General features: G+C 38.6%; 1 protein-coding gene across 6 annotated transcripts in view; it reads left to right on the forward strand.

Annotated features, from left to right (window-relative positions):
- magi1b (membrane associated guanylate kinase, WW and PDZ domain containing 1b) overlaps positions 1-25,271 on the forward strand; it is a 402,251-nt gene that overhangs the window by 194,420 nt on the left and 182,560 nt on the right. Inside the window, exon 1 of one of the 6 annotated variants that reach the window (XM_048547404.2) lies at positions 24,720-24,779. The exons of the other annotated variants lie outside the window; for them this stretch is intronic. Within the exon in view, the coding sequence (XP_048403361.1) occupies positions 24,755-24,779 (25 nt within the window). The 5' untranslated portion in view covers positions 24,720-24,754. Of the gene's footprint in view, positions 1-24,719; positions 24,780-25,271 lie in introns of those variants that run through there. 6 annotated transcript variants of the gene reach the window in all.

The raw sequence follows: 25,271 nt of genomic DNA on the forward strand, positions 1-25,271 counted from the left end.
TGACATTAGAAAATAATGGATGAGAAACCTATCAGGCCATTTAATTTCCAGAAGCCCAATTCAACCATTCTTCCTTTCATAATGGTTAGCTGCTCCTTCTCATGCTTGTAACCAGACCTTCAGCTTTTTATGCCCTAAGCTTTTGAAATAATCATAAAACCTTTCTTCTTCTCTCATCTTGTAAGATATTCCATGTTTGTATATGTGGTGAACATGTCCCTGCTGTGAGCATGCAATATTTTCAAACACCAGTTCTGCCAGCATAGTATTGTGTGCTCGTGTATGCTGGAACCAGCTGGGTTTCACTGGGTAAATTCACCATTGTTATTAGTCTAACTTAGTTATACCGAATGGTGAATGTTGCCCACAAGAAATCTTCAGCAGAAGATAGATTCAATCTTGAAAAATAGATCATAAGTATATAATACTTAATATCTTGTTACATTACATCCAAGGTACAGATGAATTTTTGATAAGACCTGAGGTTAGACTTAAGAGTAACCAGCAGTTAAGAGCAAATGCACAACAGGACTGGACAGTACAAGGTGAGTTCTTCCCAGGAATATGTCCTTAGTATTCTGATAGGTGGATCTTATGATATCAGTTAACCTTCACATGTACTAACTGCCTTATATAACACTTACAACCAATTACAAAAGCAAAGATGTCGAAAACCTGAAACAAAAATACAAAATGAAGAATATTCTCAGCAGATCCGGCAGCATCCGTGGACAGAGAAATGTTTCAGCTGGAGGAATTTTGATTAACAGCCAGTGACCTTTCCTCAGAATAGTTCTGGCAAAGTGTCTCAGGTCCCAAAACATTATCCTTCACAGATGCTGCAACACCTGCTGAGCTTTTCCAGTAACTTTTGTTTTTGCTTCTGATTTACAACATCTGCAGTTCTTTCAGAGAATTCATTAAACTTAGTACTCTGGAAATTTTGCAGGTGGAGACGCAATGATTGTAAGAACTCAAGGATAATGTTCCCTCATGCAGATTATACACATAAACTTGTGGTAGACTTTATATTTGTTAGATACTGGGACAAATAAACTGTTCGGCTGAAATCTACAAAGTGTTAGCAATCATCCATAGCAGTGTCAATTAACGCAGAGGTGAAGTGAAACTGATCTATTATAACATTGCAAACAAAAAATGGTACTTACTTAACAGAAGATGTTAAAACAGGCTGGTGTACTTAAAGACTTTGTGCAGCAAATTTGTGAAATCGACTATTAGAATTAAATCCAAGTACCAACCCAGTGTGAGGCAGCTGTAATGGACTAAGAAGGAACAAATTCAGCATCATCTTTGTTCCTTTTCAGAAACTATCATCTAAATAAATGATCAAAACTTCCCCCTCACCCCTTTCCCATCCCCGCACAATAAAATAGGTAAACTTCCAAAAGATCACAAATGAAGTGTCACAGGAATGGTTTTGCTGCACAGGCGCGAAGTAGTGAGTATTGGAGATTGATAAACAATTGGCTGAAAGTAGGGAATTAATGAATGGTTGTTAAGGAGGTGGTGCTGAATTAAGAAAATGGATTGACAAGAATGTGCCAGAGGTTGGTGTTGTAACCTCCTCCCTCCCTGCTGAAACTGCTCTTGACTGCACGAAAATACAGAAGATTTGAATTTAGCAGCAAAGTCAGTTGGCTAAATTCACAGGTAATTCAAACAAAACAGGGGGTCATGTAAAAGGAGCTGCTTGGCCTTCTGTGTTCATCCAGCTCCATATGTTATTATCCGGGGGTCTTGGAGTCTAGTGCGGTGTACTATAGTAACTGAGCATTAATTTTGAACAGAAAGCAAACTGAACAACACTGCCATATACTATAGCTATGTGAGTAAATCAGTGAGGGGAATCTTGGAGCAAGATTCTCAAAGCAGCCCATCATCCATAAGACATAACTAAGGAAACTCACCATTACTATGGAAGGCCGCAGCTCCAAGAACACTCGAGAAGCTTGACACTGTCTCAGACTTGATCAGTACCTCATTCACCATCTTGAACATTCATTTCTTCCACAATGCAGTTTCCATTATCGACAAGATATATTGTAGCAATTCACCAAGGTTCCCTTGATAACACCTTCCGAATCTGTAACGTGTGTAGCCTAGACAAACGACAGGTGGTCTGATCCTTGGGAACATCATCCCAAACAAGTTTCTCTCCAACCACCCTGATGTGGATCTATTCCATTGTTACTTCACTGTAACTGGGTAAAAACAGTGGGACTCCCGACCTGGCAGCAATGGTTTAAGAAGATGAGCCACTGTCTCTTGGTTGCTTAGGGATGAACTGTAAATTCTGGCTTTGATACTGGCACTCACATTCTGTGAGCAAATCATCAAGAATGTAGAGCGTGCTCTTGTCCTATGGATGTTTTTTATACAGGCTGTATCATGAACATCATGCTCAGTTGAGAGCAATCAAATAAAAACCTTTAAGGCCATGCAGGAACTCCATATTATTAGCTAGCTGCATTAGAGACATGAGAGATCCAAAACTGAATGATTTAGCCTTGAATAGACATGAGTGGGAGGGGATTTTACTGAGTTTGTAATGTTATTTAGAATAGGAAATGTAAAACTGAAATACAACTTTTCAAAGTAAACCAAAATTACAGGCGAATGATTGAGTTCAAACTAATGAAAGGTAAGTTGTAGATTGAAATCAAGAAGGAATTATCGATATAATATCCAGTGTAGTTACCTGGCTAAGGTAGTGGAGGATAAACATGTCAGTTACTTATTGTGATAAGTTGCTTGGAAAATTAGCACAAGTGAAATTGTAACACCGACCTACAATGATCCATGAAATTTTAAATAATAAGACATCATCTTCTATTTATTGCATTCTGTATGATCCATATATTGCCGGTCTTCCAGTCTTTTTTTAAAGGTGTGGACATGTCACATTTACAAGAATATTTATCAGTCAAAATATTAATCATTGTGGGAAACTGGACCACAGACTAGAGCTAAGCTTTGGACTAAATTTGGAGGAAAGAATATACTTTTATTGAATTCATCAGCTCAAATTCATTTTTATATGTTTGAAGAAACTTCTCTTTTTGTGTTAATATGTTTTTAAATGAATGCAGTAAAATTACTGGAATGTTTTGTAGTGGAGGCCTTTTTTCTCCTGTGAACTTCTTAAATCATGGTTTGTGTTTTCTATGTTGTAATTATGTGATTATGGTGTTTTATTGAAGTGTTTCTTGTGATCTTCATTATGCTATGGTGGTCTCGTAAAAGATGACAGTGTTATTTAAAGAAAAGTTAGATCTGAATGTCATAACATATATTTCATAACTTTTCAGTGTAACTGTGCATTTAAGGTCCAACTTTCTCTGCTTTGTTCTTTCATGGAAAATGCTTTCTATCTAACTGTAGTGTAACAGCTTAGCCTCAAATTGATGATAACTACCACAAAATATCACATCAGCTATTTTTGTTTCTCCTTCATACATCAATGCACAAAGTGTTATCTCTTCTCTCTCTCACTGCGTACATTCATCTTGTAATGAACTGACTGAAATGAAATGCGAGGAACGGACGGAAAAAATTTCTTAAAATTGGTACAGGTTTTGTGGTTGTTATTTTCCAAAATGACATAATTTCAACCTGACAAATGGCCAGCCACATCAAACATAACTCTCATTCCTTCTTCATGGATGATGCCTGATTGGCTGAATATTTCTAGCATTTTCCATTTCTATTTCAGACTGCTAGCATCTGCACTAATTTGTTTTTGCAACATTATTATTCAGTTAATTAAATGCTACTACCCTTAAGGTAATGAATATCATGATTTTGTTTGGTGCTTTCTTGTAATGTGGATGTTATTGGCACGGTCGAGTACTTGTACAAGTTCTATATCTGATAATAAGCCAGGCGTTGGTGCGCTCTAAAGCCTTTATCATTTCAATTCTACAAAATTGCCTCATGTTCCACAATTATACAGTTACTGAAGTAAGTGTAGCTAAAGCAAAATATTTCAGGAAAATATAAAATTTGGTTCTCTTGGTCCTTGAAACCCTTCATGTATACTTTGCATCTCACTTTTACCATCAGTTTGTACACTGTCCTGTACAAGACCGGAAGAAGTTAAGTTTGTATGATGCAAGACCAACCATTGTGGGAAATTAGAAAATGACTGGTTACTAGATTTCTTTTGGAAAAACAAACAAACATTCCTGCTGAATACCTTGTGTATGTAGAGCTAAAACAAGCATATCTGCTTATTATGTTTTGGTGAATGATCTCCCTACAACACAGTCAAGACATGGCTTCTGCAGATATTTGTAACATTTTATTAATGTGCTAGCTGTACACCTCACCAGTCTAGTTGCAAATCGGATAAAAAGAGTATGTTGTCAGAAAACAGTAGATTAGAGATTGGATGGCTATTGCAAGTTTCAGGTTGCGGACTGAGCAACTTATCAAAATAAAATGCAGTGCTGTCTGTCTGAAGCTGCCTGTTTGAATCATATCATTTCTGCTTTCACCTTTCTCATTGTTTATTTATGTTTATTCTGGGGCATTTTAAGGGATACATTTATTTATGTTTAATTGAATTTGAAACTCAAACGGATGATCATACACACAGGGTTAATATCCGAAGTTATTTTAGTCCTTCTGAGACATGACCTTCAATCCTAACCCTCACTGATGAATGAAATTTTCTCTTCATCAGTTGTCTGTAACGTGTTGGCTCAGTTTTTTGTCCAGTTTTTACTACACACAGTCCACGCTACATAACTAAACGGAAATTGACACTAAATTGGATGCCTTAACTTGGTGAAGCTTTATGGTCAATACATTGAAGTTTAACATAGCCTGTAAAATGCTTCAGTGAATAGATATCCAGGAAGAGACATAGAAAGGAGAAATGTCCCAAGATCAATTGTTGATCTATGACAAGTAAATTGTGCTCAGAAATATACAAAGCACCTACTTAAGTAAGGGGAAAATATCGTATTATCTATTGCTAATCAGTATTCAATGATCTGTGTCAAAGTATATTGACATATTCGTGTGCATTGGTTATAATAAAGTGAATGGTTTCTGTTAGTGTAATTGTTAAGCCTGCTGTTCACTGCCCTTTTGTTTCTAAACATCCAGTCACTGTTTAGGCCTATGTATGTCATATAACAAATAAACTGAGCTAATTGAATTTGGGAATGGAACTGGGGAGGAATTTGTTTGTGTGTGTTTCAATACATGTGACAATAAAATCAATGAAAAGCTTTGTTTACGAGCGGTACAGGCAGATCACAGCAAGCAACGGATGTACAGATCAAAAAGACTTAGTGGCATACAGGTTACATTATTTGAGGCTAAAGTCTACTCAACGGTCTGATAACAGCCAGAAAGAAGCTGTTCCTGAACCTGCTGGTGCATCTGTTCAGGCTTCTGTGCCTTCTGTCTGACCTGAAGAGTTTGTAGAAGATCATTACCAGGGTGCGTTGGGTCTGTGATGATGATGGCTGCCTTTCTGTAGCAGTGAGCTGTGTAAATTGTCTGTGGATGGAAGGTTGGCTTCCGTAATGGTCTTGATCGTGGACACCACCTTCTGTAGTTTCTTCTGGTCCTGGGCAGAGTAGTTGCCATACCAGGCCATTAAGCACCTGGATATTATGCATCTGTAGACGTTAGTGAGGGACCTTTATGGACATGCCAAATTTCCTGAGCTACCTGAGGAAGTAGAGGCATTGTAGTGCCTACTTGACTGTCGCATCTACGTAGGAAGGCCAGGACAGGTTGTCTGTTATTGTCACTTTGAGGAGCTTGACGCTCTTCACACCCTCAACCTCTGTTCCAGTGACGTAAATGGAGACATGTTCTGCTCCTTTCTTGCTGAAATCAATAATCAGTTATTTAGTTTTGCCAACATTGAGAGATGGATTGTTTTCATTGCATCGTGACACTAATTTCTCTATCACTTTTCTGTATTTTGACTTGCCATTGTTAGATATCTGTCCCACTATGTGGTGTCATCAACGAACTTGTAGATGGTGTTTGTTTGGAATTTGGTGACGCAGTCATAGGTGTACCAGGAGTACAGTCGGTGGCTGAGGACGCATCTTTGGTGGTGGTGGTAGTGGTGGGGGTGGGGTGGGGAAGCAGGGGGGTTGTTGTGGGAAGCGGCTCCAGTGCTGAGTGTCAAGTATGTGCTGCTGTCAAGCATAGTCTGAGAAGTAGGAATGTGGAAACAACAAAGGGATGATAACTTTTTTTATATCTCCTAAGAATGGTAAATATGGGAGTTTAAAAATTCTTTTTCCAGTGCAGTGCTTCACCTAGGTTGCCCTTGATGTTGAAGCCGAGTCCAGCAAGTTTCTGCATTATCTTTGACTTGGAAACAATAGGTTTGAACACTGAGTCCCAAAATAGAGAAAGCATTGCATTATTCAGAAGTTTTTTTCTTCTTGTGATATGTTTAAGAGTTCACCAAAAAGGAAGACAGAGGCTATTGGAGATTGATAAAGTTAATTGAAGTTTACGTTTGTTGGATTAGTGGTTCCATTCAAGGAAGGGAAGAGTTGCACCAGATTTTTTACTGTATATTCTATGCCTACTTGCTTCTCCAGAGGGGACAAGAGCAGCTTATCTGTCATTGTCAGGTCTGGCAAATCCCAAGACAGCAGGCAAAATTCTTGAACTGAACTTTCTAAATCTGCAGGAGTGATGCTATAAAGGCATTGTGGTCTTTTTTAAAAATTCAGTATAATTAGTTCATGTTTTATTTTGTATTGTGCAGCAAGGAATAAGCTTGCTACGAGCCATTTTCCACTTGGCTGCACCTTTGCTGCCCAATAAGATCCAGAGTTCATAAGGGGAAACCCACTCGAGATTCTCAATCATTGAGCTTACGTAGTGAGCTTTAAATGGCATTGCAAATAATGACACATGTTGCTTCAGAAAATCAATATCTCATTTATAATTCTACAATGAAATTGCATTGACAACAGATGATTCTGCGATCCAGCACTGATTGAAATTGTATAACATTAAGTTTCAAACTGGTGCAGATTCTCAGACTGATAAATCAGTGTTTGAATTGCTGTTCTTTTGTGTTCAGCTTCACCAGCCTTGCTTGGTTTCCTGTAGGATTGTGAAAGAAAGGTTTTGAACTATGCAGCAATGACACAATAGATGGAATGCCTTTCATAAATAAAATAATGAACACCAAAGTTGTTGGCCAAACTTTGCTACTTTCATGGACATGTGCTATGCCGATTAGTTTGGACTTGGTGTCCTCTATTGTGAGTCCACCTCATATTTTGCTTTGCGATGTCCTGAAAAGTCAAGTCCATGCCATCTTCTCACAGTTGGTCCCACTTCTTGCCCAATCCCAGAAACGCTTTTATCTTCAAGTGCGTATCCAGTTCACTTTTGAAAGCCACAATTGAATCTGTCATACGTAATATTGAAGACTCTGTTTTATGTTGGCAAATAGAGTTTGCACGTGTTGCACCATTTTCAAAGCAAAAGGGGTCATGGACAGCTAAAGTCTGCTGCATCCCCATGCCCTGACCAGTCAGAATTTACCTGCCTGGTCTGAAAATTTAAATTGACAGTTAACTGTAATTGCTGCATCTCCATACCAAAGCTGACCCAGTAAATCATCAGTCCTTTCTTATGGTGTCTCTTTTCTCGTGTGTTTCTTGTGGCCTGGTTATGATGAGTGCAATACAAAATTTATTGAGTCCTTTCAGCAATGTTTAGATTTTGTACTTTCAGGCTTGGCTTGTAGCAAACTTATCAACCATTTATTACTATGTCAGCAATGAGGTAGTTTTGCAGTACAGACCACGTCCTAACCACATGTTGCCTAAACAGGATTTTCCTGATCTTGTCTGTTTCTTTTGCGAATCACTTTAAATTTTTAATTATCAACTGTAAGCTTATGAAAGCAGTTGCTTGTTATCTATGGGGAGGTTGTACTGTAGTGGTAGTGTCACTCCATGAGTAATCCAGGGGCCCTAGTGAATATGGGGGACATTGGTTCAATCCTACCTCTGCTAGTGTTGGAATTTAGATACAATGAGTAGAAATAAATAAATGAATTAATCAACAATTAATTAAAAACTGGCTTGTTGGTGACCAAAGAATAATTGTCAATTTTGGTTAAAACACATCTATTTCAATAAATGCCCTTTAGGAAATGAAATCTGCCGTCCTTCCGTGATCTTGCCTATACTCTCAGTATTGTGGTTGTCGTAACACAAAAATATTGCTAACGTCTGAAATGGCATAGCAAGTTGTTGTAGCAAACCACTGTGAAGCCTACGGGAAGGAATCAAAGCTGACTGACCACCAAGTATTGACCTGGACTCCAGAAACAATAACAGCAAACCAAACCTCGTTTACCCTGCAACGTCTTCTTCACTAACATTTGGAGCCTTTTGCCAAAATTGGGAGAGCTGTCCTGTAATCAGGTCAATTAATTGCCTGACAAGAGATGGTAGAGATTGCAGATCTGGAATGTGCTGTTGAAGAAATCTTATACTGAGTGACTGCAGTGCATCTGGCAGATGGTGTACACTGCTACCACTGTGCACCAGTTTGGGAAGCAGTGAATGTTTAAAATGGTGAATGCGATTCCACTCAAGTTGGCTGCAACGGCATCAAGTTTCTTGAATGTTTTTAGAGTGGCACTCATCCAAGCAAATGGAAAATATTCGATTGTACTCTTGACTTGTACCTCAAAGATGGTGGACACAATCTAGGGCGTCAGGAGTTGGGTTCCTTCAGAATTTCCAGCCTCTGACTGGTTCTTATAGCCACAGTGTTTATATGGTTGGTCCAGTTCAGCTGTTGTCACTGTTACCCCCTAGAATGACAGTGCTGAAACCTACATAACAACAATGTTTAACTCACCTCAAATATAGAGTTCTCTTTAGCCCTCCCTGTCTTGCATTTTCCCCAGTGTCACTTTTCTTTCCTTCCGTTGTGCAGTCTGGACATTCAGTAGGTATACATTCAGTTGCCAGACTTAATCAATAGCGTGCTATGACTAGATCTTAGACTGTTGCTGGTTGATTTTCATATGCAGTTTCCTTTTGGTCGTGTGGCTGCATTGAGCATATCACTGCTGTTCACTTTGGTGCCCGATTCTGATGTGGGCAAATATATGGAGGAAGGCTTTCGGTGGTACAGTGCATTCGTAATAAGTAATTATTAAACCATTCCAAGCTTGCCCTTAAAAGTATTTTATCCAGGTATTGGTTGCTTTAGGCCTGAATAAGTGCCAGTTTTGTTTTCCTTTTTAATTTTGACATTTTCGGCAGTTATTTATGACTTAATAAACTGAGGATTTTTTAAGATGTTCACATTTTGTGCTAAGAAATCATAAGCCCAAAATGTGTAAACTGCTTTTTTATAAAGTTGTTTAATTCTAAGTCACCAGTAAATGTAAATTGTACCCAGGAATTGGGATAACACATGGGAACATTTTACAGTTTCTACGACATTGTACGCTCTTGATTTGATTTCCTATGACACAATGGCAACAATATTTCAAAAATTAAAGAAGGTGCTTTATAAATAAAAGTTGTTCTTTCTTTTATGTCGGCTATCTGGAATGTGAGTGGGACTTGCCTCATCACTGAGCTGTCAGATTAACCAATCTTGATTAGGTTGATTATGTTACTCTGATTATTCTACATTTGAATAATTATAAGGGCAATATTAGCATTAATGAGGTCAGTTGGGGTTGATCTAAACAAAGTATTGGCTTTTAAGAGCAGTAGGAAATTATGAATGAAATTAGTGGAATATATATCCCTTAGAAATAAGTTTTAATAGTTTTTATTGTACAAAATTGTTCAAACTCTTCAGCAAGCTGTATTTTGATGTCATTGTCCAATGTAGAATTGCTCTTTTGGTACAAATTCTTGTACAGATTAAGCCAGATTCTTCAGCCTTCTGAAGCTTTGTTCTCTGGTTTAAAATGATTTATTTTGTAATTTGCAGAGCATTACTTCTGCAGTACTGAGTCTGCTGTGCTCCCTACTGACCTGTTAGTACAGGCAGCTGAACATCAAGAAGAAAACAAATTCAAATCTGCAAGTGATCAGATTCACTCTATCAAAAAGTCTTTGGAACCAAGAGGATACTATCATAATATGGCAAAAATATCAGAGCTGTATTTATGATTAATTATATGATATCCCCGACATAAAATTAATGTGTGTGTATTTATGAGAAAAAAAACACCTAAACATAGGCCGGTGAAATATGCACAATGCATTTGAAATGCTGAATAATATTAGAAACTAAATCTGTTAGAATTCTATCTTAGTTTATTTGGTGGTTGATTTGAAATACGTTAGACTCTTATCTTGTTGGACACGTGCCACAGACTAAACAGGAAAAAAAAAGTAATATTTTGCAACCTAGAAAGAAACTGCATGTTGTAAATGTTTAATATTGGAATGGGGCTGCACTGAATCTGTATGGGGTAAATGGCACTGGATCACATCAGCGTGGAAGCTGCTTAAACGTGCTGTAGCATCCTTAATAGCAGTTTCTGCAAAGCTGCATAAGCTGATGTGGGTGTTATTGCTGCTAACTGCCTGATCCAAGCTATTATTTCTTTGGAACTAAAACATTATTATGAGAATTAATTGTGACCAGATCTTTTATTCCAACTGAGGACAACAATAAAATTGATTCAGTGTGGGAAACCATGCCTACACCTAAAGAAGACCAGTTTTTAGTCTATGTCAAGATTGTATACTGACATTTTTAGAACATAAAGGCAAATCCATTTATCTTTGATAATTGTATAATTATGTATTTGTCTAGATACATAAAGTAAAACTGCTTAATGAGTAGCGTTTCAGCAACCTCTAAAAGGAACCATCAGTTCCTACTTATGCAGCTGTTATTTAACTACTTGTTGATCAGCTCACTACTTGCAGTTGGTTTAAGGAATAGATTAGTGTCTTGGTTTTCCCACTGGTGCTTGTGTACTGGAAAATCTTCAATAATAATTGCTGGTGGTTAATGCTCTATAAATTCATTATGATTTCATTTCTCAGAAACTATTTGTGCAAAGAAATTATCCTAGACTGATTTGTTAGAGGTTAGGTAAGTTTATTTTCAAATTGCTTCATTGAAAATACCAGCGTAGACACTTGAGTGTATAAAGTTTGAGCTTTGATTTTTGCCTCTATCATAATGAAAGGCAATGGGCAACTACAGCTGACAAAGAAAGTGCCAGGAAAATAGCTCTGGATAAAGCACCAACAGAAATGAGCTAAGCGCCCACCTCTGGGCTGAGACCTCTGAATTAATGAATGAACATCTCCAATGTAAGGGATTAGATCATATAAAATGGAATTCGATCATGGTTTCTAATTTTCTCAAAGGAGTGAATTGTTTGGGTTTGATAATTGCAATTCAGTAAGTGAGGTTTTTGTCTGTTAAAACTATTAAGCATTCCAATTCTCCTTCAATTTGTGAAAAATAACTGTGTGCCTTTGCTGTAGAATGAGACGGGGTATTAGCGCAAGGAATATCAACAATAGTTGTTGCCTTGCCCATTTCATTCCGAATGCTTCAGAGATTACCTTACCCTAATGTCGTAGAAAACAACAATCAATATTGATTCAGATGAGTAAGATCCTGCTTCACTGATGTTGAGTTTTCTTGAAAGTTTGCCATCAGAAGTGCAGAGTAGAAAGCCATGTAACATGTTGTGTCTTGACTTTCAAAAAAATGGTGGGGTGTTCATTCTGCATGAAAAGCTGCTCGCTTCAAACAGTGGGAATTCAGGAAAAAAAAGTGTAACTGGCTAAGAAATTGACTTAAGAATGGATTGCAGAAGTTACTAGTTGAAAGAATTACATTGGAAGGATGGGAGTAAATACTCAGTGGTTGTTCACTGTTTAGACTTCTATAATTTCTAGGTTATGTACTTAAGATTTGGAGGTGCGAGGCAGACTATGGTGACATCTTGTTTTTAGTTTGGATTGCAGTGAACCAATATTTGTTGGTCTGTTTACAATACTTATGCAACTATTGTGGCTTCAGCAGAATAGTGGACACCATTTTTCCTGTTTCAAAGACATATTCTGCTGCACAGTAAAGGCAGATTTGTTATCATTAATCTGTAGATGTTGGCACTGCAGGCCCAAACTCAAGCCAGCCTGTCACACAACTGGCTTTCAAGAGGCAGTTGAGTCTGAGGAAACAAAATTCCTGAGAAGTACAAGCTGAGGTCAATAGGACAATTGGACCAAAAAGTGGAAGCTAAAATTTATTTATGTAAAGTGTGAATTGATTTATGCAAGAAGAAAGTAAAACACACATATCATATAAAAGAGACAATCTATTTATGCAAGAAGAGCAAAATGCAATAGCAAGCGATCAGTATGTGAAAAGAGGAGAAAATTAAGAAGGGCCCAGACCTGAAACATGAGCTTTCCTGCTCCTTTGATGCTCTTTGGCCTGCTGTGTTCATCCAGCTCTACACCTTGTTATTTCAAATTCTCCAGCATCGGCAGTTCCTACTATCTCTAACATTGTTGTCACTCATACGGAGGAATTGAACAGACAAATATTTGTAATCTTTACAGATGATGATTTGATAACTGTATATTTTGAATATGTTTTGCTTTTATTTTAGCTAATTGAGCTTTCACCTTATGATATAACTTGAAGTATTGCATTAATTTGGTCAGAGCAAGTGAGTGAATAATGGAACTTACACAACACTAGATCAAGGTGCCTTTGCTGTGGTGACTTATGATGCAGTTATATTATTTGCTTTGAGAAAATCTTCCCTTTGATCATGTGTACAGATTTCGATAGCACCTCATACTTAACATGGGTGTAATTACAATCAGGTCATTAAAAAACAAACAATAATTTTACAAGTAACAAGGTTAATTATCGATGCATTTCACATTAATATAAAGCATATATTAATTCTGTGTTAATACATACTTGCGATAGCTTGACTGTTTCGTAAATTTCAAACTGACTGGTGAAAAAGAACTTTATTGAGTTGTTTCGGAATCAAAACCCGCAACCCTTATTTGTCATGAATGGGTTAGGTGATCAAATCCAACAATTAACTTCACCCTTCGTATACTGTGTCAGAGACTGACTAACTGTGTTCTCTGTCTTCATTTGATACCTGATAAATTTCACAGCTTTGAACCTTCAATAGGACAATTCGTTTTAACTTTATTAGGTAGATAATTGAAAAATAAAAAAAAAATTGTCACAGTACCGCAGTTTTCAGAGGGGAAAATACTTAATAATTGCTGATGGTTCAAATATAAAATTAAACAGTAATGATGCAATTAGCTTAAAGGGATTGAAGAATCTTCTTTTAGAAAACACTTGCTACATAGTACAAAATGTACGTTTGTTCCAATAATATTATCTTCCTATACTTTTTAAAACTTTACTTTCACAGGATGGGGTGCCACTGGCTAGGCTAGCATTTGTTGCCCAATCCCTAATTGACCTTGTGAGATTTATGCTGTTATTGACAGTGTGACCAGAATAAGACTATTTTGTTTGATTGAGAATTCATGATTGATTTCAAGTGATCATTAAAAATATGACAGACTATTTTTTACTGACAGCTCAACCACAGCACTTGTCCGCTTGACTCCTTCACTGTTGCTAAATTATCAGAATGCTTATCTAACAGGCAGTTCCTGAAAAGTACACATTTCCTCCAGTTAAACATTGGCAAAATTGAAGCCATTGACCTCGGTCCCTGCTCCAACCTCCTTTCCTGAGTTACCAAGTTCAGTCACTCTCCATGCCTACAGTCTAGGATTAAAGCGATCTGTTCACAATCTTCGTGTCACATTTGAACCTCAGCAGTTTAGAAATCACTAATTTCTACCTCTGTAATATCTCTCAACTTTGTCCTTGACCCTCATCTATGTATCCATTACTCTCGACATGGCTATTCTCACACATTCCTGCATGGACTCATACATTCTATCCTCCACAAAGATGAGGTCATCCCAACTCAACTACTATGTCTTACTTTATGGCAAGTCCCATTCACCAATCACTCTTGTGCTCACGGATGTATGTTGGCTCCCAAGCAATGTCTGGATTTAAAGATTCTCATCCTCGCTTTCAAATCCCTTCATGTCCTAACTCCTCCTGATCTCTCTCTTCATCTGAAGCTCTACAACACTGCAAGATTTCTGTGGTCACTGAATTCTGGTCAGTTGAGCATCCCTGAATTTAACTTCTTTGGTGACTGTGTCTTCAGCTGCCTGGCATACAAATCCTGGAATAATCCCCTTATTTCTCTGTCTTATTTTCCTCCTTTAAGACTGTCCTTAAAACCTATCTGTTTGCCCCAGCAACGATGAAACACAACTGATAGATGCAAATTGTACATCTTTCGAAATCTACTTTTTCTATGCATTTTGCTTGACAGCGTTTTAGTGAATTGCCTTGGGACATTTTATTATGTCAAAGATGCTGGATAAACATAAGCTCTTCTTGACAGGGAAACAATACTTTTATACAGTAAATTCTTGGCTGTGAAGCATGAGGGCTGCCTAAGGCCATCAAATGCCAGTTTGTGTAAAAGCGTGGGTCTTTTAGCGCATGTGTAGTAACTTCAAGGAGTCAACTTGTATGTCACCTGCACAGAATCCTCCACACAGCTTGGAGAGGGCATTCATTCAGACCTTTTTTTATTGTACCTTTGAATGTGAAATATAATGACATTTGAAGCATGTGTGGTCATGAGGCAAGAACAGGGCAGTGCAATTAGTTTGGATTACGATACTGATTAATATAAATGCTCTCAACTGAATAACTCCCTTCTCTGCTCTAAACCTAATTAGTTCTTTGCTAATTCAGGCTTAAGTTTCAGAAGCACATTGATTTAAAATGCAAGTTGAGCCACTAAGGTCATGTCTTTATGTCAGAGGGTGTGCTTCATTGTCAAAAATGTTGATATTGAGCTTTTGCCTGCCCTTTTCTGTTGTCTATTCTTTGATGGATCAGCCATTACAAACACAGGAATGAACTTGTTGACATTCTTCCTGTCTGCAGACTTGACTAAATTGGCATTTTGAAAAGAGCTGCCAAGTTAACAAGTAAATGTTGATCTAATTCCTTTCTGAATGCAAACTGGGGCACAACGAAGAAGGCTTGCTCATGACAATGAATCCAGTCATGGTCCTGTATTGACTGTCAAAGACAGTCAGTTAAATTGCATTTATCCTGTTGAGACCATCATTAGGATAAAATGAGTATTCTGGAATACAAATATTTTTAAATAACAGCCAATATTCTCGTGTCATTTCCAGATGCCCCCTTACCCTGCTGTGCCCTGTTCAGCTTGACTCCCAATGCCCTTTGCTGACCTCTGCCAGCCTGGCACCAGCAAGACCCCAGACTTGCCTTTGACTAGGTTTTATCAGTATCTTCAGAGAACATAATTTATGTTCAGAGAACATTACTGCAGGAACTGGAATCTGTCCTGAAAACGACAAATGCTGGAGATCACAGCAAGTCGGACAACATTCATGATCAGAGAGGAAGCTAATGTTTCATCCAGATTTGAAACATTAGGTTGCTCTCTCATCATGGATGCTGTCTGACTAGTTGTGATATCCGTCATTTGCTGTCTTGAGAGAACATTCTGCAGTCTCAGCAATTGATCACTTCTCCCAGTAATGATGCTGGGACATTGATCTAGCAACTGTTTTATTGGTCCACTGAATGGTTTTGGCCAAGCCAGCTAAGCAGCAGCAAGCCCTCCCCCATGTATTAAATTGGAGAGGTAGACATCTGGCTCACAGTATAAAAGTCAGCCTGAAGAATTTTAGTAAACAGGACTGTCTTTATTTTGAAATAATAATAATTGAGAGATAGGCAGAAAGGACTTAAAATATCTGGGAGAATGAATTTTGGGCTCAGTAACTGGATTGGGAGTACAGATATGTTTCTAATGAACTTGTTCAGAAATGCTAATGTCGACCACTAGTGCAAGTGGGATTTTGACCTGGACCACTTGGCTCAGAGGTAAGGATGTTACCAATGTACCTGAAGAACCCTAGGATTGGAAGTATCTTTTTAAAACAGGAACATCATAGGTTACAAAGGCATGACATAAAAATGATAAAATTACAATGTTTTGTTAGGACCATTGATGCAAGAGTAAACAAAATTTGTTTTGAGAAAACATTAGTAACAATTGGTGAAGAAAATGACTGGATGAACTAGGTGGGATGAACATATTTCTAATTTCACTTTTGCGTTTAAAATTCTTAGACTTCTAGAAGGGGAGATAAATATCAATGCATGTGTATCTGCAGTGAGTGGTACCTTATTTCATTTATTGATAATCTAGGTGGTTTTGAAGGGATAGTGCATATCCCTTAAAGTTCTCACCCTTTTTATATTAGGAATATTTTAAACAACGCCAGAGCAGCTGCCAAATTGTTGAAATTGTATTATCGATTCAGTTTTCATTTCATAGCTCCATCTATTGAACCACTTTAAAATTCACAAACAGCTGTGTCATTGATTCTTCAGGGCTACTTTACTCCTTACCTGTGATTTAATTTAAGATTCTACCATTATTAACAATTATTCTCTGTGTTTCGAAGGCAACAAATAATCAATCACTTCTGGAGCTTCCCGCTTACAAAATAATTCAGCTTTCAAAGCAATTATTTGACTCGTTTAGAGCTTTCTTGGCTTCTATTGTCTCTAAATATACATTGTCTATTTAATGCTGTTAGGAATTTTTTTTTACCCTGTCGTACAGTACACACAATATACGCAGCATATTATTTAGATTCTTTTGAACTGTGTAAAGAACTAGTGAGCTATATCTATCAGATGGTAAGAACTGCAGATGCTGGAGAATCTGAGATAACAAGGTGCAGAGCTGGATGATCACAGCAGGTCAAGCAGCATCAGAGGAGCAGGAAGGCTGACGTTTCGGGCCTAAACCCTTCTTCAGAAAAAGGCCCAAAACGTCAGCCTTCCTGCTCATCTGATGCTGCTTGGCCTGCTGTGTTCATCCAGTTCCACACCTTGTTACGTTAGCTAAACGAACTTGATTGCTTTTGCATTGTTATGCCTTTGTTAAATGTGATGACCCCAGTTTACTTACCCGCAGTCTGAATCTGGAGTGGGGTTTGGGGTTGGAGGTTGGAAGTAGCGCATTTAACAAGATGGATATAGTTCAGAATAATACCAACAATTTTGATTATCATTCTAACTGAGCTACACTTGGGACATACCTCGTGTCACTGCCCTTGAGACCGGAAAGCAGCAGCAAACTAACACTGAAAAAGAAACTGCCACAAAAACAGTTTAGGATGAAGAAGTAACAGACTACAACCAAGAATCTGCTTTTGTACATATAACATTATTGCGCACTATTACAAACAAAATGGGAAACAGGGATCAGTTCAGGTAGCCGCATTGAAAATTCAAATATTCCTACCAGAAGTAGCTACCCACACTATATTTATGAAAATCTGTCTTGCAAATCCTATTCCATGCTAAAATATTATCTGTGACTCACTGCAATTCCACCTCAAGGCTGTGCATTCAAGCCCACTCCAGAAATTTGGGTAGAAGTGTTAGCGATCATTTCGGTGCAGTGGCAAGAAGTGGTTATCTGGTTCAATACCTCATTATTGCTGAACAGAGGCTTTCAAGGTTAAATGTAACTGAGTGCTAAGAATCTAATTTCTACAGGTAGGTCACCTGTTTCCGGCTCCAGAAATGAGGGATACTTTGTGTTCCCCACAGTCAGAGCTACAGACCTGGTACCATTTCTAGTTCACTGACGTCCCCTTCTGCAGTAAGTGACAGGACCCTTGACTGATCAGTCTTACATTTGAATTTCTCTGATCTCAATATTTTTCGTAATTTCTCGACAACATTAGGAAAGGTTTGTCCTCTGCTTCCACTGAAATGGCCTTCATATTTATCCGGATTATCCTATGTCATTTTTACCATCTACAACAGAATTCACACTCAAAGAGCGTTTCCTCCTATACTCCCCTCTCTTTCCAGAGGAATCCCTCTCGCCTAAATACTCTTGCTCCCTGCTCTGTAACCTTTACTTCCAGTCTGATTCTCCCTCGCAACCATCACAGTGGGTATAGTAGGAGCAAGTTTACTGCAGGTACTGAAAGCCAAAAAATGCTGGAAATTACAGCCGGTCAGACAGCATCTGTGGAGGGAGAACAAACTAACATTTCAAGTTTAGATGACTCTTCATTGGAGATCATACTGGGTATAGTGTCTGCCTATAAGCCTCCTCTGACACAATTGTTCAGATGCTACTTTTATTTGAGAAACCATTCTTATATTGACTTCTTTAATTCAATCAAAGTCAGTAAAATAATCATTGGAAAGGGCTACTTACGTGGAGAAGACCAATACCCAGTGGTATTGATGAAGAGTCACCTAGACTTGGAATGTTAGTTTGTTCTCCCTCCACAGATGCTGTCTGACCCGCTGTAATTTTCAGCATTTTTTGGCTTTCAGTACCTGCAGTACCCACAAGCAGCAGATTCAGTCCATTTATTTTCTTTCTGTGATTCTTGACGTTGATGGTTTATTTTCTTAGCTTAGTGACTTGTACTTGCCTTACGTGTTACTGTCAATAATTATTGTGAAGGATGCATACCCAAAACAGGTAGGCTGTTGTGGTGCAGTGGTGATGTCCTTACATCTGAGCCAGGAGGGACAGTTTCAAGCCCTGTCTGCTCCAGACATGTTTCTAACACCTCTGAACAGACTGATTAATATATTTCACGGTCCAAACTTCGGTGACCCCTTCATTTTATAGATGCTTACTAAGCTGATGTATATTACTTACATCCTCTGCTTTTCCTTCACGTTTTCAAATCAATAAAACGGGAGTGTTAAATTGAAGTACCTTGCAGCCAGTGCATTAACCTCTATTTATTTTTGTTTACACCATCGCCCCCATAACCATGCGTATCAATTTAACACACTGTTTTCTGTCTCTGAACGGTTGTATAGACCTACCAAACAGGAACAGGAGTTGGCCATTTGCCCTTTCTGCCATTCAGTAATATCACATTCCCACCGACCCCCTTCTTCCTTATTAGTACAGAATCAACATACATCAGCTGTAAAAATATTCCATGACCCCACCTCTACCTTTCATTGGAGAGTTTCAAAGATGCATTACCTCCGAAATTTAGAAAAAGCTATCCTAATTCCATCTTAAATGGGAGACTTCTTGCTTTTAAAGTGCATCCACTCATTTAAACCTTCCTACAAGACAAAACACCCCATAAGCATGCATCCCCTTAAAGCCCATCCAGGTTTCATTTGTTTTCATAAGACTACTACGCCGCCTTCAAAGTATCCAATGATATATATCCTATCAACAGGACAGACAGATGGGATTGCCTTGTTTGTAAGAAATGAAATTAAACTAATAACAAGAAATTATATAGAATCAGAAATTTGTGTATTGAATCTGTGTGAGTAGAGTTGAGGAGCCACAAAGGAGAAAAGACCCTGCTGGGGGTTATGAATGGATCTCCCAACAGTAGGCAGGATATGGGCAGAAAACAAATCAGGAGATAGAAAAGGCATCTGAGAAAGGCACTGTCAGAATAATAAGGAGTCTTCAGTACGCGGAGGGACTGGAAAATCAGATTGGTACGAATTTCTAGACTGTCGACAAGAGAGCTTTTTCATCCAGTTTGTAGTAGAGCTCACTCGTGAGCAGGCAGTCTGGATTTGGTGATTTGTAATGAGACAGACTTCATTAGGGAGCTTAATCACGAGGGGTCAGTGACCCTAAAATGATAGAATTCACCCTGCAGTTTGAGGGGCAGAAGCTGGAATCAGATGTAATCACATTACAATTGAGTAAAGGTAACTGCACTGACATGAGGGAGGAGCTGGCCAGAGTTGATTGGACGGGGAGCTGAGCAGAGAAAATGGTGCAACAGCAATGGGAGGAGTTTCTAGGAGTTACACAGGAGGCACAACAGAAATTCGTCTGAGGGAAGAAGAAACCTACTAGGGGGAAGATGTGGCACCCATGACTGACAAGGGAGGTCAGGACAGCATAAAAGCAGAAGAAGAATGAGAGGGCATCTGACTGAGACATGGGGAATACTGAGAGGCTTGGATAGAGTGGCTGTGGAGAAGCTGTTCTACTTGTAGGGAGAGACTAGGACCTGAAAGGACAATGCTTTAGAATTGGGATGAGGAGAAGTATCTTCATCCAAAGAGTAGTTAATCTTTGGAACTCACTAACAAAAAAAAAGCTGTGGAGGCCAAGTCATTGAGTATATTTAAGATAGAGATAGATAGGATCTTGATTAGTAATTAGATCAAGGTTTATGGGGAGAAGACAGGACAATGGGTTTGAGAAGCATATCAGCCATTATTGAATGGCAAAGCAGAATCACTGGGCTGAATGGCCTAATTCTGCTCTGACATCTTATGATCTTTTGAAGCTGTCATCACTCGAGGTCAAAGCTGTCCAGACTTTCCTCATAAGATAATCCCATCTACCTCCCCACCTCCCGTTAAGTGTCAGTGAACTGAACTGCTTATAATGCATTCACATTCTTCATTAAGTAAGCACTACTTTTTCCCAACTACCACTAGTTCTGAAGAGGGTTATTGGACCTGAAACATTAACTTTGCTTTCTGTCCACAGGTACTTCCAGACCTGCTGAGCTTCTCCAGCAATTTCCACCTCTGCCTATACAATTAGATTACCCCCAGACCATGAGCTTTTATTCTACACTGTAACCTTTGAAGCATTTTTGCCAAATGCTTTTGGAAATCGAAGTGCAGCACATCCATATGCTCGACTTCATTCATGTTATACTTCCTCAATAAACTCCAGTAAGTTGGTCAAACATGATTTCCCTTCCTCAGACCCATGTTGACTCTGCCTGAATACATAATGATTTTTCTCAATGACCCACTGTAACTTCTTTAATAATAGATTTCAACATTTCTGCTAGGACAGATGTTAAGCTACTGACCTGTGTCTTCTCTCGCGCTCTCTCTCTCTCTCTCTCTCTCTCTCTCTCTCTCTTTCTCTCTTTTTTATTAGATTCCCTACAGTGTGGAAACAGGCCCTTCGGCCCAACAAGTCTACACCACCCTTTTGCAGCATCCCACCCAGGCCCATCCCCCGATAACCCCCACACCCCTGAACACTACGAGCAATTTAGCATGGCCAATCCACCCAACCTGCACATCTTTGGACTGTGGGAGGAAACCGGAGCACCTGGAGGAAACCCACACAGATATGGGGAGAATGTGCAAACTCTACACAGACAGTCACCCGAGGCTGGAATTGAACCCGGGTCCCTGGCACTGTGAGGCTGCAGTGCTAACCATTGAGCCATGGTGCCACCCATTGTCCACTCCTTTCCACCCCGCCCGCCGCCACCTTCCTTGAACAGAGAAGTATACAAATTTTTAGGCACTTCTTCATGCTGTTCTTGAATCAATAAGTGTAGATGTCAAGCTGTTGCCTCAATTAGATAAAAATGGAATGGAATAGTTTACAGCAGCATGGTGTTTTTTTGAAATGTAGTTTAACACAAACACAGTCTCGTGATCTGGTACAGGAATGCATGCATTACGTAACAGGAATATGGCATGTTCATTGACTGCAGCAGCACTGAAGCTTGTAATGCAGCATGAAGTAACACTCTAAATGTTAGGCTAATTAAGTGCAGCTCACTTTTTTTTGACTTGTGATAAATGCGAACATCTAATTATTCTTCACACCCACCCACATGCCATTTAGCTATGTCACATTAACAAAAGTGTGTCTGCGCCCATTATAAGAGTTCAGCAACTATTTATTACAATTGATGTGTTTTGATATACAAGCCACTTCTTAAAAAGGCCCCATTGCATTGTTGTGTAGCTTTGGAAAGAAGAAATATGTAGTTAATTTTATCAGCTGACAAAACATAAGGGAATTCATTAAGCAACAATGAACATTGTGAACATACTACAGCAACAAGGGGAAAATGTAACTTGCACAATACATTAAAAGGATTATCATAGGTTTACAGTGGAGATACAAGTGAGACAAATGTTCTTTTTTCCCAACCTGCAAAATGTGGTCAATATTGCACTGAATTAACACACACTGGTCAGAGGCACTTAAATTAATTTATGGCTAAGTGGTAGAGAACCAAATGATACAACAAAATACTAAGTTGAAGTTGTAGACTTGCTCACCAAGCCAGTGTACACCCCAACAAGCATAAATGTAGTTCCATCAGGATATTGTTCAAACAGGCCATAACACACTGCAGCAACCCGGAATCGCACAAAGCAGAACAGGAGCGCTTATACAGAGATTCTAAAAAGGCATGGATAGTCAAAAAGCACGATCCGCCATTACTCTGCATGACAGGACACAACATGACCAGACGTACTAGTTACACTACACACTACTGTGCAACAGAGACACATCAGAGATGTCCACAAGACTACTCAACTCTTCCATATCAGGGTAGTCCACAAACCAACAACCACCCTGTAACAACTACTAACAAATGTAAAGGATCCCATACCCACAGCCAATAAAACTATCATAATATACAAAATACCATGCACGGATTGTGAAAAAGTATCACATAGGCCAAACTGGAGGAAAACTGACAATAAGGATACACGAATACTACTAACTAGCCAAGAAGAGACATGACCATTTCTCACTGGTCTCAATACACAAGGACAAATTCGACTGGGACAACACATCCATAATAGCATAAGGCAAACAGAGACATGCCAGGGAATTCCTGCAGGCCTGGCATTCCAACCGGAACTCCATCAACAAACACATTGAACTGGATCTGTTATACAAACCACTGCAAAAAAGAACGGAAGCAATACCAACCACTCCAGCAAACTGAGGCATATAAATAACAAGTGGGACAGAACACCACCGCTTCACCGGAGGCGCACTGACAATATTACCTAGCAGGGTGAGTAAACAAACACACCCGGCTCAGCGAGCAATTCTGCAACCTCATCCACAAAATCTAATCTAATCTAATCTAAACAGAGCTACACACTTTCTCAAAAAACTTTCAAAGATTTTTTTTGCAGGAATACCAGAACAAAATTAGAAGTAACCCAGAGGTGGTTAACGTCCATTTGTTATAACACATTTCTTAGAACCAGATAAATGGTATGATTTATAGTTGAAATGTTCAGGTTTTCCTTTTGGTGGATTTTTAAGATACTAAGATCTAATTGATATAAATTTGTGTTCATCAACAAAGTTAAGAAACTCTAATAAAGCTGAGTGCCCACAATGTGATTTATATCATTGGATTTCTTTCATGCTCTGTATGTTTCCTTGTCATTAGCCAGCAAAGTGAGCATCTGAAGGGTCTCAAACTTTAGCATTGTGAACTATACATGTCTGAATGTTTGCGACTTCCTCCATATATTTACTATAATGGTTCAGCAGTTGGAGAGGTTAGAGTTGGATTTCTTTTTTTAAAAAAAAGTTAATATATTTGTGGTTTGCAGGCTTTGCTGGTGAAGCCATTACTTATTGCCTGTCTCCAGTTGTCTTTGAGGTGGGAGTGGTAAGTCACTTTCTTGAACAGCTGTACTCCATGTTGTATGTGTATGTCCACAGGGTGTCAGGAAAGGAGTTTCAGAAATTTGACCCTGCGGCAGTGAGAGAACACTTGATATTTTTCCACACCTGGATGGTGTGTGACTGAGGGCAGTGGTGTTCCCATGACTCTGCTGTCCTTCTGGATTCACCCATCCACATGAACTGGATTTGTAACTTAGTCTAACCATCAAGTAATCCTTTGACTCGACCAAGAGAAGAAAATGGAGATACCTTTAGGACAAACCTTTCCCCGTTGAATTTGTTGCATATGCTGATTATAGCCACTTCTATGCATTGGCTAGCATTAGAAGGGAAGAAAATTGTTTTCTCAGAGAAACATTTGGCTCAAACTCATTTGAAAGTGAGCTATGGCTGTTAACCATATAAACGCCACCTCTAGGTGGCACAAATACCATGCTTTGCAAAGAGATCAAGTGAATATTGCACAGTGTTTTTCACTGAGCTATTTCTCACAATAGGCAAACACCAAGATCAGCTGGCACCATCTGCACATGCAGTCTCACTGGTGAGAATTGTCTTCTCCTTCTAACAATGCATCAACGTAGAAGTGCAGAAATCTGCCAATTTAAAAGCTTACTCGTTTATGTCTCTGTTTGATCAGCTGCAGAAGTCTTTTGAATACTAGAAATCCTAATTACTCGAAAGGCAGAATTTCTCATGTTCTACACATCTGTAATTTGGCTAATTGTCATAAATAGTACCGCAGACATACTTCCAAAATCCACTTTGCTTATCTTTCTTATGATTATTATTATGTGTGACTTTTGTCACTTGTTTTTTGTTGATAGTTGACATGTAGTTAATTAATGAATGATTCTCAGTGCTATCAGAATTTTGTTTGCAACTGTTGGGTGCTTTGTTCAGAAGATAGCCGGGTAATTGTTACTCGCTTAAAATGCGGATAAATAACATGATCTCTTATGGTTCATTTTCAGTGACTGAGAATATTATGATTAAACCACTCAATGCTCGAGAACAATTTTACCATTCTTCTTGTCATCCTTTTTTAAAAGTGCTTAGGTATGAATGTCGGAGAAATAAGTCACAAACAGTCCACATTTACAGATCTTATGCAAATCCATGTGCATATATCGGAACAGAGAAGGTGATATGACATTTGTCTCAAACATGTTAATTTATATAACATTGTACTAATGTAGATGGAATGATATGGCATTGCTTATTTTGTTTATATTGACAGACTGCTACTAGCTAAGTATGTATATGAAATAGTGAGGAATAAGCTCAACCTTTAGAATATAAAGACAGTCTAGTTCATTTTGAACATAATATAAGCATGAAAAAATATATGTCCAGCTGAAACATGGAAACCCAATAATGATGGCTTCTGTTTTTATTTTTAATTACTGATAGAAAAGTAGGATACTCTTAAAATGGCCATCCCTGAAATAAGAGTTACTCTCGTTCCTCCTGCCAACTATTAACACAATGCTGTTCTGATACATTCTGAACTATATCTCCATACATACTTCCCTTTTTACTCTGAAAGGGAAGTTCTGCAGGCAAGTTCGATTTTAATCCAAAATGTCCTTACTGAACTGAGGTTACCCGCACCATAGTTGACAGCATCCTCGAC

The sequence above is a fragment of the Stegostoma tigrinum genome, chromosome 11 (genome assembly GCF_030684315.1).
Source record: "Stegostoma tigrinum isolate sSteTig4 chromosome 11, sSteTig4.hap1, whole genome shotgun sequence".
Lineage (NCBI taxonomy): Eukaryota > Metazoa > Chordata > Chondrichthyes > Orectolobiformes > Stegostomatidae > Stegostoma > Stegostoma tigrinum.